Genomic DNA, 19,533 nt, shown 5'->3' with positions numbered 1-19,533 from the left:
TAAGCACTGATTACTCTTCAGAGGGCACCACCAATATGAAAAACCCATAAGGAAATGCAAGCAACTAATGAGTTGCTATGGGCTAAAGAATGCAATGGACATACTTTTAGGTTTAAGTTGACCTATAATTAAACCGTATATAAACTGTGGTGGAGAGGAATTTACAGCATAGATTTTACTTTTGGGTTTGCTCTCCTCCAGTGGTGTCTGAGCTCCCCCACATGCACGTTTATTTTCTCTTCCTCCGGGTCTGCCATCTTCTTGGTTCACCCATGATGCAACCAAGGCATCTGCACAATGAAATTACATTATCTCAGCACCTGACTTCATTCCCTGCATCTAGAAGATGCTGGAACTGTACTCTGCTCATGTGCCCCAGCCAGTCTATGGTTGGGTAGGCAACCTCAGCACTCCAGCTGTTTTGGAACTAGAAATCCCAAGAGACATTGCAAGACTGACAGCCACAGACATGGCCCTCAGAGACAAGCATAATGGGACTTGTAGTTGATCACAGTTGGAGTACTGAGGCTGCCTACCCCCCCCCATGTACAGATTAAAGTGGAACTATAGGTTCCACAATGAAAATGGACGGATAGGCTACTTACCTGCCTGTCCGCCCTTGTACAGTAAGTTGTGCAAGCACAGCTCACTGCACACATTTGGCAATGCCGAATCTGACAGAACTCCCACGTGCACGAGAGTGACGTCATCTCAGCCCAGCCAATGACAGAGGATGGCAATCGAGACCCAGAAACCGGCTACTGGTGGTGAGTCCTGGGGACGGCGTTTCACAGGATTTAAAAGTGAGTATAGTTCCGCTTTAAAAAAAACAAACAAAGGCCCAACCTGCTGTCAATTTTTTTATTTTTAAGATCCACTTCCACGTTAAAATCTATCATTTATCTTTCCAACTAGGATCAGTAAAGACATTTTAATTTAGTAAATCAGCAAGGTAAAAATACATCTTCAATACATAATTCCTGAAAAGAAGCAGCAGGGCACGTCTGTACAGTGGCAGTGCTTAGGCACCCTCGTTTCTTTTATGTGCACAGGGGTCCATTGAGAGTTTGGCATCAGAGGTATATCTTGCCCACTCCTGCACTGGTTTAATGATGTCATGAAGGCGGGGCCTCAGAACAGGAAGAGCTGCCCAGCTGCCACTTGTGCCTTAGCTAATATGGCAGCTTCTCTGGGACAGGGACTGCTGCTGTGTACTGCACAAAGTGCTGCTCAATATGCTGGTGCTACTTAAATACAAATAACAGTTAATAATATAAGAAGGCAAAAAATATCAAGATATTCCTTAAAGTATATGTAAAACCTCACCACATAAAATAACCCATCTAGTTTAAAATAGAAATGAAAAAAAAAAACCTGTATAGATAGGAAAAAACATAATAAATACATATTTTTCTTTTTTTTTTAAATGGTCACATACCCTCTGTTCTCAGCTGCATAAGGAATGTAGAGAGTTAGGGGAGGAGAAACAGCAGTACACCAATCTTTTCGAGTAAATGGTTGTGGAGGAGGGGTGTGTCAGGACAAGGCTGATCACTGGAGGAATGCAGGCTGAATTCCCAGCACAGCTAGAGAACTGACCATGCTGTGCTCTTATGCATATTGTGGTCAGTTTTTAACCCCTTGCCAACCAGCCGCCATCATTATACTGCGGCAGGTCGGCACATTCCTGTGAGCCGTCGTAGCTTTACGTCGTCGTCTTTAAGCGGGATCGGAGGCGCGCCCGCTGCACTGCGAGGGTGCCAATGCCCGTGGCCAATGGTCGCGATGACTGCTGGCCACTATCGATCGTGGGCACGAGAGGCGGAACAGGGACGTGTGTGTGCGCACACAAATCCCTGTTCTGTGAGGCAAGACAGATTGCGAGGTCCTAATAGCTAGGAACCACGATCTGTCAACCCCTATAGTCAGTCCCCTCCCCCTACAGTTAGAACACAGTGAGGGAACACAGTTAACCCCTTGATAGCCCCCTAGTGTTAACCCCTTCCCTGCCAGTGACATTTATACAGTAATCAGTGCATTTTTATAGCACTGATCGCTGTATAATTGTCAGTCGTCCCACAAATGTGTCAAAAGTGTCCGATGTGTCTGCCATAATGTCGCAGTCACGATAAAAAAAGATTTAAAAAAAAATTTAAAATCACAGATCGCCCCAATTGCTAGTAAAAAAAACAAAATAATAAAAAATTCCATAAATCTATCCCCTATTTTGTAGACGCTATAACTTTTGTAAAAAAACAATAAATATACACTTATTGCAATTTTTGTTACCAAAAATATGTAGAAGAATACATATCAACCTAAACTGAGAAAAATTTTTTTTTTAACAAATTGGGGATATTTATTATAGCAAAAAGTACAAAATATTGTATTTTTTTCAAAAATAGTTTTTTTTTTGTTTTGTTTATAGCGCAAAAAAAAAAAAAAAAACACGCAGAGATGGTCAAATACCACCAAAAGAAAGCTCTATTTGTGGGGAAAATTGATGGCAATTTTGTTTGGGTACAACATCGCACGACCACGAAATTCTCAGTTAAAAACGGCGTGCTGCCAAATCGCAAAAAATGCTCTAGTCGTTGAGCAGCCAAATCTTCCGGGGCTGAAGTGGTTAATAGGAAAGCGGGAGACTTGCAGGAGCATCAGATTTTTCACACAAAAGAAGTAATCCAAAGAGATCAGGATACTTTTTCGAACAAGTACATGGTACAGCAGGTGCATATCAGGAATATGGAATGTAGGATTTACATATTCTTTAAGGAAAAATGTATTCAATGCATTTAAAAATAGTGATTGTATAAGTGCCTATAATACATCTTTATTTTACCTTCCCACAAGCTCCTGCATAGCAGAAATCAGACAGCGTGGGAGGTTATGCACTGTCAGCCAATCACACTGCAGTGTTCAGTGCTTTTTTCCAGGGGAGCACAGGGGGAACGTCAGTAGTATGATGAAGCTCTTTCATAGTCCAATGATGACTTAGGGTGGTAAAGAGCTGCAATAGTGATTATTGTTGTCACTGCCCTGGCTATGCAGTGTTGTAGAGTGAATTAAAGGATTGACTCAACAGAATTTAAAAACTTTTGGTAGGTCAATCAAATGTAATATACTGTATATGTTTCATGTATACATTGAGCGGTTTGGCTTTTCGGCACTCATTTCCATAGTAGATCTCCAGTGTCTGTACTTGCCATAAAATGGGTCAATATCTTTTGGTAGCTTAAGTCAGTTTGCTAATAGAAATAAAAGGAATGTGCGGATGCATAGTACAATGATAGCAATAATAATCAGGACTTTTGCTTTGAATCTGTTAAGTCCAGTCTATTATTTAGAATGGGATTCCCTTAACAGGATGTTAAAATTTGAAATGGAACTGGCAATGGAAGTCTGCTTGGGATCCCGGCATTTCCACACCTTATCGCACTACGTCATCCATCTGCTTTTAAAAAGACCAGTCATCATTGTTACAGACTGACAAGCGGCCTACAGCTAGATAGCCACACATGTACAATCCAGCTACAGAACCAGCTTTGCTATCATTTGCTAAATATACCTGTGCACATCAGGTCAACATGCAGAAAGGGGAGGTGCTCAGGCAATAATGCACAATAGTGATTGGTCAGGAAAATCTGACCTGGCCAATTCCAGGAAATGCACTGAGCTAGTCTCCTGTCCACTCTTTTTTTTATATCAACATATTGTACACGATGGAATTGGTAAAAATATATGAATGTTAAAGTGGTTGTAAACCCTTACAAACCACTTTGACCTACAGGTAAGCCTAGATTAAGGCTTACCTGTAGGTCCAAGAAATATCTCCTAAACCTATACGGTTTAGGAGATTTGCCCGAAGACAGGCACCGTAGACAGCGGCGCGCAGGCGCACTGAGCGCGGCATTTCCAACAATGGAGCTGCCGCGCGTGTCGGCTCCCGTGCGCATGCGCGGGAGTGATGTCATCGCGGCTCCGCCGAAAGACAGCGGCGGAGCTGCGAGACCCCACCGAAAAGATGGATGCGCCGGACTACAGGGGACAGCGGTGACATTGCTGGCTCCTGTGTCAGGTAAGTGACACATAATGGACTACTATGCGATGCATAGTAGTCCATTATACTTTGCCTTTGCAGGGAATGAAAGAGGAAGTAAACCCATCAGGGTTTACTTCCTCTTTAATATGATCATGATCAAATGTTAGATCACTACAGAAGTACAATGGCCTACTACAGTTAATGTTATAATGTCTTTGACATTATAACAGTAATAACAACAAACAGACAACTAAGAAATAGTTTTTAAAGTGGTCAATAAAAATATATATTTTCTGTAAACCAGTATGTTGTGATCTAGATACTTTAAAAATACACCCTTTCAACTTCTGGTGCAAGGAAAGAAACTTTCACCCCTGAAAAATCTCTGTGGGACAAATCCTGAGGTTTTTTTTTTGTTTTTTAAATGGACCTGGACGAGGAGTTGGCCTTTATTATTTCCCAAACCATGTGAGATAATCAAGCTCACCATGTTGCACTGGAGTATCAAGCAATGACAAGCCCCGCTACAGAGGTAATAAATAGACTCTTGTATGTTTTGCAAGTTGTCTTATGCCACTTTCACACTGAGGCGCTTTACAGGCACTACAGCGCTAAAAATAGCGCCTGTAAAGAGCCGCTCCTGTCTCTCCAGTGTGAAAGCCCAAGTGCTTTCACACTGGAGCAGTGCGCTTGCAGGACGGGGGAAAAAAAAAAAAAACTCCTGCAAGCAGCATTTTTGGAGTGCACATTGAAATGAATGGGGCAGCGCGGCTATACCGTCGGCATAGTACTGCTGCAACAGCGCTTTGTGGTGGTTTTAACCCTCTCTCAGCCACTACGGGGGGGGGGGGGGGGTAAAAGATCCCCGTTAGTGGCCAAATAGCGCTGCGAAATTTATGGTAAAACGCCGCTAAAAATAGCGGCGCTTTACCACCGACGCACACAATACCCCAGCGTAAAAAAGGGGCTTTAATCATATGTTCATATATGAGAATCAAACGATGGTCTGTTCAGAAGATAAAATTTAAGGGACTTCATCCCAGGAGGCCAGGGAACATACCAACATCACATGTGCATTCAAGAAGACCACAGCAATAAGGCATTCCCACACCAATAGCAAAGCTTGTTCTGTCAGGATTATCTCATATGCAGCAAGTATATTCTGCCACCATGGAAGTATATAATACTGCAATATAGAATCAATTACATCAGTCCCATTCAGGGGGGTACATGTTATAAAGGCATCAGTATTCCCAACGCATGAAAGCCACTCCTGAGTGAGACTTCTAAGGGAAATAATTCATTATACGGGTAGTAGCTAGCACATTCACCTAGCCGCAAAAAGGGTCGCTGGTTCCAATCCCGACCACGATACCATCTGCCTGGAGTTTGCATGTTCTCCCTGTGCCTGCGTGGGTTTCCTCCGGGTATTCTGGTTTCCATCTACACTCTAAAGACATTAATCGGATCCTGTCTAAATTGGCCCTAGTATATGTATTAATGTGTATTAAGGACCTTAAGTTGTAAGCTCCTTGAGGGTAGGGACTGATGTGAATGTACAATGTATATGTAAAGCGCTGCGTTGACGACGCTAAACAAGTACCTGAAATAATAGTAATTATCCTGAACATTTCAGACATAATATTGCGGCAGACGTTCTCTTATGTCTATACCCGCCTTTACTGGGGGCTGAGGGAGGCGTGGCCACAAAATCCCAGGCAGACAAGCAATTTCCATTCAAAGCAAAACTCTCCTATGCAGAAGTTCTCCAGTAATAAGTTAGAGCCCTTCCACACACCAGCTAAAACACAGGCAAGCTAGTGTATGGTGTGTAGGGGCAGTGCTTTGCTACAATGCAAAGCACTGTTTACTTTTACTTTATTAAAGGGTTATAAAATAACACTTCATTTAAATCTATGTACCTCAGCAGATGCATTGTGGTGTTGAGAGTTAAACTGCGTAAAAATACAGGTACAAATAGTTTTTTTTATGTGCCCTTGCGTTGATCAACACAGCTCATAGACAAAGTGTGAAAAAGCCCAAAGTTTACAGGCGGAGCATAGTCAGGGATTTAAGGCCCCGGCTCATTCATTTTCAGTGGAATTGAGGGCTGTGTTTATCCTAAGCTCTTATCTAAATGTATCTGTGCTGTAAGGGACTGGTTATTAGGGGAGATAATTCCACATTGATTTTTATAGGTAGTTTTGGTAGGATATCCCCTAACAGTCAGTTGAGGAGTCGCACAAACCTTGGTTCACAAAGGAGTTAATATGCTGGGGTCTATAAATCACTAAACAAGGAAGTGGAAAGAATTTAACTGTTTCCTGGAGAACTTCAATAAACTCAAAGACATTTGGCAGTGTCCTTCATGTAGCCAACACTGTCTGTGCTCCCTCAGTCTTGTTTCTCTTGCTTCTGCTTCCAGGGGTAGATGACCTCCCCGATGAATAGCTTCTTGCACAAAGATCCCCATGAGTCTTTAGGGTAACATCTGCTGGATGGGAGCCTGTAGGTGTCAAGCACTTGCCCATAGGGTAACGGGTTAATCTGTAGAGGAAGCGGCATAGAAAAAAAAAAAAAGATTTAAATAAAAATGTGATGGCGTTTCCATTCTCTTACAAAATGACATAGAAGTTTAATTCAGTTGAATAACAGATTTTATTGTGTATGTACATGCAAAATAAAATTAATAAAAAAAAACTATGCAACCTCATCATCAAACTACTATCCAAACCAGATCCAAGACTAGCCTTCTAAGGAATATTTTATGACACGTGACCTCCTAACTTTCACACTATATTAACTCACATTATTATAGTGGCTAAACTTACCATAACTAGACGTTGGAAACATGCAACACTTCTGACATTTTGACCACCGTTACACATCCTAAATGTACATGCTCTATTTGAATTTATGTTTGCTAAAGCTCATCTGCTCCAGGACAAATTTCTCACCACTTGGTCTTCATTGATTTGTCATCCCTCCTGTACCCTACCACTATCCTAACCTCAAAGTATCTTGGTCCTATATCCCTTACATCAAATAACCTGTTCTTTCCCTTCCATGGCCTAGCGATATATCCAAGGACTCATTAAATCAACCTTTAAGTTATTTTGATAACATCATATAATGTATTACATGTATATCTTTACTCCCCTTTTCTTTGCCTCTTGTTACCTTTGTAGCTATTGTTATTTGAATTGTCGATACTGTTACAACATCTGATTGTCATGCTAGTGTGTGTGTGTGTGTGTGTATATATAAAATCTCTATCTCCTGAGGAAGATGAGCTTGTGCCTCGTTGAAACGTCTAATTAAACCGCCATGGTGCATTCACCTTTCGAGACCCATGAGTGCCGCTCTCTTTTTTGGTGTGTGTGTGTGTGTGTGTGTGTGTGTGTGTGTGTATATATATATATATACACACACACACACTTCTTTACTTCACCAAAATTAAAATGGATTAATCAGATGTATATGGCAATTCTTAGATTACTGTTTATAGTGTGAAAGTTGCTAGCACAGAAATGTATCTCTATGACTCCAACTTACTCTTTGTGGCTAAAATCAGTAAATTAAGTTTTACAAAGAGAAAATATGGTTTATCAACATAGGGGATGCCTAGATACATTTTAAAAAAAACTTTGGGGTAAATGGTTAGACACTCCAGGGTTGATCTTGTCACAATTATATAGAGGTAGGTTGTTGGGGTGTAACACATAAATGGGACTCTCCACTTTCAAGAGAAAAAAAAAAAAAAAGGGAGGGGAATACTAAAGCACTTGGAAGCTAATATATGGAAGTTTGTAAGATTATCACATATATAAAATTGGTGGTAGGATATAGAGTACCTTAATGGTGGTTTTATTAATTATTTAGCACAAAATGAAATATGGGAAATTGTGGAGAATCTCTCAGATATTTAGAAAGTCGTATACAGTATCTCACAAAAGTGAGTACACCCCTCACATTTTTGTAAATATTTAATTCTATCTTTTCATGTGACAAAACTGAAGAAATGACACTTTGCTACAATGTAAAGTAGTGAGTGTACAGCTTGTATAACAGTGTAAATTTGCTGTCCCCTCAAAATAACTCAACACACAGCCATTAATGTCTAAACTGCTGGCAACAAAATTTGGCAGCTACAATATTTTTTCAGCAAAGTACATTTTCTAAAAGTATGGAAAATGTACACCTGGCAGGATCGCAAGTGATAAAAGAAAAAAGCCTGAAAAAAAGAAACCTAATGCAGCCACCGCATAGGTTTTCCTTCATAATAATCGTAACGAACAAGTCTAGAGATCAGAACATTCGCATCATAATTAAACAGCATTTTATACAGCTTATTCAACTAATACATTTTTTATCACTTGCTATATTAACCTTACCTGCATCAACAATCGAAGTGGCTTCCCTTTTTGTTGCTCCAGCATGCAAAATTTTACACCCGCTGCAACAGAAGTAAACTGGAGTTATTACAGTGAGAAATGCAAGATATAAAAGGTAACATTTATCCAAGCTCCTCTATACCGCTTTGCTAAATGGTTTACTGTAACCTAAGATATCTATAGCCTAAAGCAGCCCATAGATGACTATTTTCTTGATTTTGACCACTTTGACCAAAGCAAGAAACCGGTTGATTTCCCCATCAACACTGACTGACTGAATGCTTCCTGCAGAGCTATTGTGTACAGCCGGGAGGGCACAGGGAGCCTTCCCAGCTGGCAGAACACTATGATTACCGCTAGCAGCTATTGCCACTGGCAGTAACCGAATGTAGAAAATCCAATAGGCTGGTTGTGCTTAAGTCGATCAATGGATTGACTTGTGTGCAATTAGCCTGACCATACATGGATCAAACCTCAGCTAGTACCGACTGATCTTAGATCTATGTATGGCCAGCTTTCATCTCTGACCCCAGATACATGCAGGGGCAGCCATATTGATAATTATAGTGCTGCCCAAATGCTAAGCCTAAATGTACTCTTCTCTCAATACAGTTCTATAATGTCAGGAATGCCTCTCTAGGAATTGAAGCTATGTAAACTTGCTATATCGTATTCAAAATATGTGTGTGCAAGAGCTGTGTGGCTGGTGTGAACTGAAATGCGAACTTACTAAACATACTCATTCCACATAATCTGTGTTGTTGGGCTTAAAAAAAAAAAAAACATTTCCTGCATGTTTTATCCCTTTAAGATCATACTGCAAGTACAGAAAAAAAAATGCTAATGTGCCAGAAATAAAGCAGGTTTCTACCCAGGGTCAAGCCAAGGGTTAGTTAGGACAGGTGCCTGCCTAGGGCTGGTCATACATTATACAATTTTCTTATTCAATTACCTTTAGATTTACCTTCACCCATGTAGTGCAAGGGCATGCCTGATTGCTTACAAATTGAAAGTGTTTAGGTTTGACCTCATATTATATGGTTTTGATAAAATTAACCATTTCCCGTACGGCCTATAGCATAATGACGGCCGGGAAGTGGTTCTGTTATCCTGATTGTGCATCATATGACATCCAGCAAAATAACATGCCAGCTTGTAGTGCAGCGATCGAGAGTGTGGCGTTGCCAGTCTGACATGCCGCATCTCCAATCGCCATAAGAAGCCTCTGTCAGAGGCTTCTTACCACGTGATCAGCTGTGACCAATCACGGCTGATCATCGCATGAACCAGGAGGGGGGGGTCTGTGCTAATAATCAGCACAGCCCCATCAGATGTGCCAAAAAGGTACCCAGTCAGTGCTCCCTCAGGATCGTCTATCAGTGCCCATCACATTGCCAGTGCCCTACAGTAACACCTGTCAAAACCTCATCAGTACTGCATCATCAGTGCTACCCATTAGTGCCGCCTGTCAGTGTCCATCAGTGCCACCTATTGGTGCCCATCAGTGTTGCATATCAGTGCCCATCAATTCAAATCACTTTGACCTTTTTTGCCAAGGGTGCTAAAGGACCTTGTCCCAACACCGCTCTGATTGACATGCCAACATGTACAGTAGGTCTAACATCCTTAGCACGTTATCAGCTGTGCCTACTTAATTTCTGATGGATTACAAGCACAAACCTCTCCTCACCTTCTCTCCCCTCCTTATCTCCATAACCCTAACTTGGGCACAGGAAGTTATCAGCCTACAAGATTTCTGGCAGGATCAAAAAAAAATTGTTGTTAATTATGGAATGGCTATAACAAAAACACTTTTAGTGGTATATTTAGCAGACCAAAAAGGAGGAAATTTGAGATGTGAATGATTAGAGTTTACACACTTAAAAGATAAAAACTTTCCTGAGCAAAATACAAAGGAAGCCATTCTAAACTTCTCTTAAAAATAATAGCTGCTTGGCTGCCTTGCTGATTCAATGGCTTCAAATTTTTTAAGCGGGTGACTTCAAAACGTGCAGATCAGATGGTTTGGCTGCACAATGGATTCACTGGCTGTAAGCCGGCTCCAAGTCTGTGGCGGTATTAAAGTCAGAGAGGCAGAAGACCAGCATTTTCAGTGGGAGGTCATTACTGACTTGCTTATTTAAGAACAGGTTTTGACTAAAGTGATAAAAAGGACCCACCTGCCAGCCGGTAGGAACGGCAGAGACGCAGTAGCAGCGCATAGAAAGGGAGGGAGCTGAGCAGATTTATAGTCATCTGGATGACACCTTGTACCATTATCACGAGCAGACGAAGCTGTCAGACAGAAGAGGAAATAAAGAGTTATATAAGCAGATGGGAAGCAAAAGGTGGAAAACTGTTGTGTATATATAATGAGAATTAGCTTTTAGGTTTCAGTCTTACAGGTTACTTGAATCTGATTGGTCTCGAGGGGCAACACTCACAATTTTTGTGATTGTGATTTTTTTTTCAATTGTCAAACATTTAAGGCCTCATGCACACGAGACACAGTTAAACGCGCGTTCAGATGCAGTTGGACAGTTTTTTCAACTGCCCCTGAACTCATTCAATGTTATCCTATGTGTCCATGCACACAGTCTCGTTTTTTTCCGTTTTTATGCAGTTGCGTTTAGTCTCGTTTTTCCAGAAGCAAAAAAATGCGTTCAGAAACAAAAATTTCCACGTTTCAGACGCAAAACGCGGTAAAACGCGGCAAAACGCCGCTACCGCGTTTAGCCGCGTTTGCGTTTATATGCGTTTTTAAAGGTGACCTTTTTTTTTACATTAAAAATCTCAAAAATGATTGCAAATGATGAAAAACCATTAGAAAAATATTTTAAACAATTGCAATTGCAAGTGGACAATCCACAACTTGTGGCAAGTGACATGGCAGGTGGCAAGTGAAGTGGCAAGTGGACAATCCACAACTTGTGGCAAGTGACATGGCAGGTGGCAAGTGATGTGGCAAGTGGACAATCTACAACTTGTGGCAAGTGACGTGGCAGGTGAAGTGGCAAGTGACGTGGAAAGTGGACAATCCACAACTTGTGGCAGGTGACGTGGCAAGTGACCTGGCAGGTGACGCGGCAAGTGACCTGGCAGGTGACGCGGCAAGTGGAAAATCAACAACTTGTGGCAGGTGACTGGCATGTGACGTGGCAAGTGGACAATCCATAACTTGTGGCAGGTGACGTGGCAAGTGACGTGGCAAGTGGACAATCCACTTGTGGCAGGGGACGTGGCAAGTGGACAATCCACTTGTGGCAGGGGATGTGGCAAGTGACGTGGCGAGTGGACAAGCCACAACTTGTGTCAGGTGACGTGGCAAGTGGACAATCCACAACTTGTGGCAAGTGATGTGGCAAGTGGACAATCCACAACTTGTGGCAGGTGACGTGGCGGGGGACGTGGCAAGTGGACAATCCACAATTTGTGGCAGGTGATGTGGCAAGTGGACAATCCACTTGTGGCAGGTGACGTGGCAGGGGACGTGGCAAGGGACGTGGCAAGTGGACAATCCACAACTTGTGGCAGGTGATCAGCTTACATGGCAGCTGATGTGGCAAGTGATGTGGCAAGTGGACAATCCACTTGTGGCAAGGGACGTGGCAAGTGGACAATCCACAATTTGTGGCAGGTGATGTGGCAAGTGGACAATCCACTTGTGGCAGGTGACGTGGCAGGGGACGTGGCAAGGGACGTGGCAAGTGGACAATCCACAACTTGTGGCAGGTGATGTGGCAGGTGATGTGACAAGTGGACAATCCACATCTTGTGGCAAGTGACGTGGCAGCTGACGTGGCAAGTGGACAATCCAAAACTTGTGGCAGGTGACGTGGCAAGTGACGTGGCAGGTGACGTGGCAAGTGACGTGGCAAGTGGACAATCCACATCTCGTGGCAAGTGACGTGGCAGCTGACGTGGCAAGTGACGTGGCAAGTGGACAATCCAAAACTTGTGGCAGGTGACGTGACAGGTGACGTGGCAAGTGGACAATCCACAGCTTGTGGCAAGTGACATGGCAGGTGGCAAGTGATGTGGAAAGTGGATAATCCACAACTTGTGACAGGTGATGTGGCAAGTCACGTGGCAAGTGGACAATCCACAACTTGTGGCAGGTGACGTGGCAGTTGGACAATCCACAACTTGTGGCAGATGACATGGCAAGTGACGTGGCAGGTGATGTGGCAAGTCACGTGGCAAGTGGACAATCCACAACTTGTGGCAGGTGCCGTGGCAAGTGACACGCTAAATACAAGTACACTGCAGCTCTCACAGCTGCTGCTACTCACTCTGGTCTCACAAAATTGCTGAAATAGTTAATTTTTGAGCTGGGGAGGGTCTATGATGTTAGGTTAACTAAACGCTTCTAGACGCAAACGCGGTAAAACGCCGCTAAATCGCGGCAAAACGCGCGTTTCTAAACGCCGGTTTCAACATGTGTCCAGCAGCGTTTGCATCTGCGTCTCGTGTGCATGAAGCCTTAAGCTTACGGCGGATGTTAACATAACCAATGGGCTGTCACAGGCTCATATGAAAAGAGCCTGACTATGCCTGCCCCAGCTGCTCCATTCATAGAAGCTGTACTATAGATTCTATAAATGAAGCACAATATCTGAATGGAGGGGGCGGATCTATCAATTATCATTCAGAGATCCTGTATTCATAATAGCTGTAGTACAATTTCTGTGAATGGAGAAGCTGAGCGGAAAGAGCATGCATAGTTGGGCTCTCATGATGAGAGCCCATGACAGCCCATTGGTTATGTTAACTCCCACCACCAGTTTTAAATGTTTGACAATCAGCCAACTGCTCATTTTTTTTCTAGGGGCGAGCACAAAGCTTATACTCACCTGATCTGCCAATCCTCCAGAAAACAGTGCTCCCCCATGGTCCAGCGGTGGACTGTCCCTGTCTATGGAGCGTGCTCTGGGCATGCTGAAGTCAGGAACAGTCTACTTTCAAGATTGCTGAAGCTCAGGGGTGCCAAACCGGTCTTTTGCAGGGAGGATCAGCTGATCAGTTAAGTATATCTCCACCGTCCTTTCCCGAGGAAAAAAAAAAGACCAGTTAACCTGCGCAGTGCGGGTACAGCCTAGCTGCACGGTGGGGGGAAAGGTATTCAAAATGGAATTACAATTCCTAACATGCAGTGCTACAGGACTATTAAAAAAAATAAAGATAAAATAAAAAGTTTAATTGTCCCCACTTCCTTCTAACACTCAGCCTGGCCCCTGACATTTGACTGCTAAATGAGGCTTTGGTATTTTAGTTTTGACTGACTGAACACCCCTTTAATACTAATTTTTTTTCTAAACGCGTATAGATTGCACATCATTTTAGAAGATTCAAGGATTGCACGTACGCATACTGTCTGCTTTCGCTCTTTGTAATGTACTAAGTGGGCATATAGTTGCTACAAAAAAAAAAAAAAAAGCTGACAGCGCTCAGCAAATATTTGCAGTTCAGCGAAGTGAAATAACCATCAATGCCAACTCCATATTTGTTTCTTTATAAATTGGACTTTACAAACCTAATATTTACATTTTACCAGTTAAAGTGATGTGCCGCTTCCTTTTTCTATAGATGTGAGTGTGAAACAAAGGAAGATATTGCCACATATTACAAACATTTTAAAGTTTGAGATTAGTGATTGTGTTTAAATTTATTTTAAAACACATCGTCAATAAAAAAGTCAGTTTATTATTTATGCGTTTCAGGACGCCATCAGAACTGAAAACGTTTTGAGACAAAAATTCTGTTTTTAGGAAAACACATTCACTGGCAAATACCAAATTCTTTACAATTTTATGTATTCTTGATACAGATTTATAAAAATAGTATGAGCTGCTCTTGTAGGAAATGGCAAATTATATTTCACGTAACTATGGTGTAAAATGGTATTTGAAATCCGGCACTTAAAGGCCAAGTCCACCCTGAAAACACAATAATAAATGCACATATTTTTGCAGAAGGAAAAAAAAAAAAAAAAAAAAAAAAATAACTTTATTTATTCAAATTGTTTTTTTTTGTTTTTTTTACAGGAGCCTCCAAAGCACTACACCCACGATCAGTGGATTGCAGATGTAATGCCAGGCTGCTGGAAACTATCGGCCCACCTCTATGTCTGTACCGAAATACAGGTTTTCAGAGGGTTACAACTGAGGTGCAGTTGGGACTTGTAGTTCATTCATTCACGGATCTCTGTGAATGAATGACATGGTTGTGCGGGCGCAGACTCACACAGCAGGGCAAATTTCAAAAGTATCATCAGCAGCATGCTGGCACAAGTGAGGGTTCTCAGGATTGTAGCATTAGAACATTAATTAAAGTTTCAGGTGAGAACTAGGAATGCCTATTTGTGAGCATTCCTATTTCTTAGACCCTGCTATCAGGTGACAGCTCTGGGTCTCCCCTAATGGTTGGTGTGGTTTTCGACCACAAGATCACAATGACAGCTTTGACATGGTGATCACATAGGCTTGTTTAAAGGCAAACCTTTCAGCTCAGGCTGCCACAGTGCATTATCCATTTCTCAGCCTGTGTAAGCAGTACATTTACTAAAACAATATACTGCATAAAAGCCTTCCATGTCTTTAAAAAACAAAATGTAAAACTCATTTCAGATGAAAGCTAACAAGCTGTCAAGCTAACCAATGCATACTGATGCTGCTAAAAATGTTATCTGGGCATCTAGGCCATAATAGCCTCAGGTGTAAGAATCGTACATACCAGGGTGAATACCAGGTAATACAGGGCAGTCGTTGGAAGGAGGAAGAGCAGGATTGTGAATAGCAACGTCCCAAGAAAGAGCTGCAGGAGAGAGGTGATATGCAGTCACAGCAGTACATTGTAGTAGTAATACATTACAATGGATGGGGTACAACAGTTTTCGGCCTCTTGTAGCTGCCACAGCAGTTCTAGCACTGCGGTATATACTTGCCCCCACTGACCTGAGGATAACTACACCCAAGACAAAAACTTATATATTATTGCAGGATACCAGTCTTTAGATGTGTTGGCTATATTAATTTTCACTTTTCATACAAATAACCATTTCAGCAAGTACAGAAAATGCAGGTTTATCTTGCCATAAATGCACTGTCCTCACTTGCTGTATGTGAAAAGAACTTGAAATCGGAAACAAGTTCTGTCTTATGTAAACTACTAATCCCATCACACCCTGTAATGGAGATGAAAAAAAAATGCAGACAAGCCAGAGAAATATAAAACGAATGCAGTTATCACAAAAAAAAAACAACCAAAATCTAAAAAACTGGTAAGCTGCAATCTATTGCATTTTTGTTTTTAGTTTTAGATACACTTTAACTCTATAAACTCTATTCTCTGCCACAACTAATCCTTAAACAACCTGAAACTAACCCCCAGTGCTAAAGTTACACCTTACAGACATAAATACAATATTGTAATGATAACTACTAGCCAGGGAAACCTTGTAAAAAAAATATCAGTTTGCTTCTGACAGTTAAAAGGAGCAGTGTGAGATGTGATGTACAGGCACATATGTGCAGCCGGGGAGGACAAAAAAGTGGTTATAAACCTCAGACATGAAATATGAACAAAGCATAGCCCTCTATATTGTCTATTTGTCTCAAGAGTACCAAGTGTCATTTCTGTCTGCTGCTTCATTCCTCTGCTAACTTAACGAATCATGTCTAACACGTTTTCTTGACACCAAGAGAAAAAAAATAAGACAGGGGAGGGAGCTCCAGCACACAGACTGATTGACAGCCTCTACTCTGTTTCTGTGTGAAGTGGATTGTGCCCCTTCCCTCCAATCAGCTCTCAGAGCTCTCCTCACTGAGCTCGGAACTGTGTATATTCAGCTCTCTGCCCCCCTTTTTCTGAACTCTCAGACTAGCTTTATAATTTCTGGACTTTGAATTGATGTAGAGATGAGCAGACTGCAGATAAACAGGTACAACTTAGGTAGGAGGATTTATTTCATCTCTCTGGGTCAGTCACTTTACTTGGTATATGTAAGGGCTTAAAACCACTTTAAAGCAGGCTTGTATTGCAAAATACAGCTGTAGACAGAAAATAGAAATAAAATCTGCCTGCCTGCTTATCGTCTTCGTTAAAATGTAAAATATAAACTTAGCTGAGCATGTGCAGCTCAGTTGATATTTTGGCACAGTGCCTGCGTGCCAAGAAGAATGAACTCCTGCACAAGGGTGGGAGTGATGGCCACCTTGATTGTTCGACGCATGATGACAACAACAGACACCTGGAAGAAATCAAGGAGAAGATGCTGGCTTCAGCAAGGGACCTCATGGGCATTGGCCTATTGGAGCAGAGTTGTGTATTGCAGGCTTTAGTTCCACTCTAAATGAGCCTCCTGCTTTTCCCAGCATAAGCAATTCATTCATATTGCAAGACAGAAATTCCAGCAGCTCACAATCCCTCTGCTGGAAATGTGATAAAACTGCAGCTATAGCAAAGATTAGATACCTGATCCAAGTCATAAGAGCAGGAGTCCACTCGCTGACGCAGGACATTCCACTTTTTGCCACGAAACAGCCGCCAAAGAGATGAGAGCCCATGCATCTTGAAGCAGTATAATCTGATAGATAATTGGACAACAATCAAAAACAAGAAAGACAACAAGTGTCCTCTAAAGAAAAGGTAAACACTGGCATGTCATCTGATGTGTGTTCCTAAACTCGCCAGGGCACAGCTGTAAGCCAACCATTGTAATAAATGCAACTGACTATCAATTAACTTCATGTTAAAAATATCAATAGCTGGGCTGGCAATGCTAAAGTCATAAGGTCCACTTAATTTGCCATTGTGTTTAATAGAAACCACCATCATAACCATCATTTTTTTTTCCCTTTTCCCCTTTTTCGTCTCATATGCCCTACAATCTTTTGGACTGCACGACATATGAATAAAAGTCTAGCATCTGGAACACCCCGAGAAGCCCCCCCGAGTCTTTTGGATGCGCGGCTGGGTTATAGGCAAACCTTGCTTGCGCTTGCCCTTTGGTAAGCGGCTTTCCATTCGTAGGTGGGTCACATTTATTTGTGGATCACGTGGTGTTTACTCCATACTAATGGACTTATGATTTATCAATGGATTTTATCGAGCTGTTTTAATTAGGTTTTGGTACTCCATTGCTGTTTTTTAACCCATCATCTTTTGCTTTGGTGCGGACCCTGGTGAACTTATTGTTTGGCGCAGTTTTTCTTGTTTTTATCATATGTCAATGTCTTTTCTGTGCTGTGATACAAAAGGCTACTAGCAGAATAGGTCTATATACAGACCCTACCGAACCTAAGATTGTAAAGATCTGCAGGGCCACAAATAAAATACCACAAATTACAATATAAGAAAAAAAGAAACACATCAATAATATAACATGTAAGTATCTTGGTGTCATGAAATATTCAATGTGCATATAATCAACAAATATAAAACACAATCATATAAATATACAATGCAATAAAAATAAAAAATAAAATAAAAGGGTGCCTTAGTGCTCACATACATAAAGTGCTACGAAAGTCCATAAATTGGCTTGTGTATTAGTGAATCATCCACCCACTGATCCAGACTGCTGCCCAATTATCCAGTATGTGCACTGATCACCAACCAACCAACCACCACCTCGTGAAGGGGACACTCACCAGAGACAAAGCGACTATACGTGTCATCCCAGGTAACATATGCATCCGCTCATAGTATTCTCCTCTGTACCATGCTCGGGTTCGATTTCAGCTGCAGCAAACAAAGCTCACACCAGAGCCAGTTAATGCCGTAATAGAGCAGTATTTTATTAAAATTAGACCAAGTACATAGCTAGCATCCAATTGACAAAAAACAATAAACTGTAGCTAAATGCGCTAATAACTGACATGTAAAGTCTCTGTCGACCAAGGTCGTGTAGCGGCGTGACATCAGCAAAAAATACTCATCCACATACTGGACAAATGGGTAGCAGTCCGGATCAGTGGGTGGATGGGTCACTAATACAAAAGCTACTTTATGGACTTTTATTGTACTTTATGTCTATGAGCACTAAGGCACCTTAGCTTTTTTTTTTTTTTTTTTTTTTTTATTGCACTGCAAACTTTTTATTGCACTGTATATTTATACGATTATCTTCACATTCGTGATTATATGCACTTTGGATATTAGACGATACCAAGATACTTATATGTTGTATTGTATTATTGTTGACTCTTTTTGTTTTCTTATATTGTAATTTGTGGTATTTTACTTGTGTGGATTTTTGAAGGTTATCTACAGGCTATCACCACATCCTACCCTGCCGATTTGCACTTGGACACTTTTTCTCCCCTACCCCCCCCTTTTTTGTTGCACTTATTTTCACAATTGAAGAGCCTTTTAATCATTGTAACATTTGATGCACATTTTTTCTACTGTCATTGGACTATTTTTTATTATATGATTGCACTTTGACAAAGGATTTGTTTATTGCATTTGCACTTCATTTTTGTATTTAGCACTTTATACCGTTTTGCATTTTCATTGGTTATAGTTTAGTATTGCTCTCATAGCATTCACACTCAGGACATCCAACATTAGAGACAATTTGTTCTTACCAAGCAAAATACCCTTGCACACTGGTACTGACTAATTCTAGCATTCATCTTCCATCTAACGTGACCCCAGTGCTCAGAGAGGGGCAAACAAGATGCTGCGCCTGATATCCTCCTTATCAACCAATGACATGATTGGCCGTTAGGATGCCAGTGGCTGGCCTGTACAGTGCCCAAGGCTGTTATAATGCACAATAAACTGTGGCTTTGTGTAACAAAAAAAGCAGTCCTCATCCACCCACTTGCATGTTTACAATTTTGGGGCAATGCATATGCATTTTGCCAACCCATCCCTGAATAATCCAAAAGGTTAAAAAAGGCTCTGTAAACCCACCAGCCCAAACATATTTCCGAGTTTTGAATAGAATAAAGAATAGTTAAAATTCTATCAGGTTTTCAATGCTGTCTGGGTCCCCGAGGTAGATTTTCTTCCAATTTCCTGTCCATGACTCACAGTAGTAGAGGAAAATACCATCACCGATAGTACTCACTGGCAGAGTTTTCTCTTCTC

At 41.5% G+C, this 19,533-nt stretch overlaps 1 protein-coding gene across 3 annotated transcripts in view; it reads right to left on the bottom strand.

Moving 5' to 3' along the window:
• Positions 1-847: 847 nt before the first annotated feature.
• The window catches only part of PIGQ (phosphatidylinositol glycan anchor biosynthesis class Q), a 50,706-nt gene continuing 32,020 nt past the window's right edge, over positions 848-19,533 (bottom strand). For all 3 annotated transcript variants that reach the window (XM_077449313.1, XM_077449312.1, XM_077449311.1), the window contains exons 7-11: positions 16,909-17,020; positions 15,169-15,249; positions 10,617-10,731; positions 8,437-8,498; positions 848-6,589 (exon numbers count right to left, since the gene is read on the bottom strand). In XM_077449313.1, coding sequence (XP_077305439.1) covers positions 6,437-6,589; positions 8,437-8,498; positions 10,617-10,731; positions 15,169-15,249; positions 16,909-17,020 — 523 coding nt within the window. In that variant the 3' untranslated portion in view covers positions 848-6,436. The remainder of the gene's footprint in view (positions 6,590-8,436; positions 8,499-10,616; positions 10,732-15,168; positions 15,250-16,908; positions 17,021-19,533) is intronic.

Source organism: Lithobates pipiens, unplaced genomic scaffold (genome assembly GCF_037356315.1).
Source record: "Lithobates pipiens isolate NorthernLeopardFrog02 unplaced genomic scaffold, aLitPip1_a1.2 Scaffold_22, whole genome shotgun sequence".
Classification (NCBI taxonomy): Eukaryota; Metazoa; Chordata; class Amphibia; order Anura; family Ranidae; genus Lithobates; species Lithobates pipiens.
Note: the sequence above shows the minus strand (reverse complement) of the source record. Positions and strands in the feature narration are given on the sequence as shown.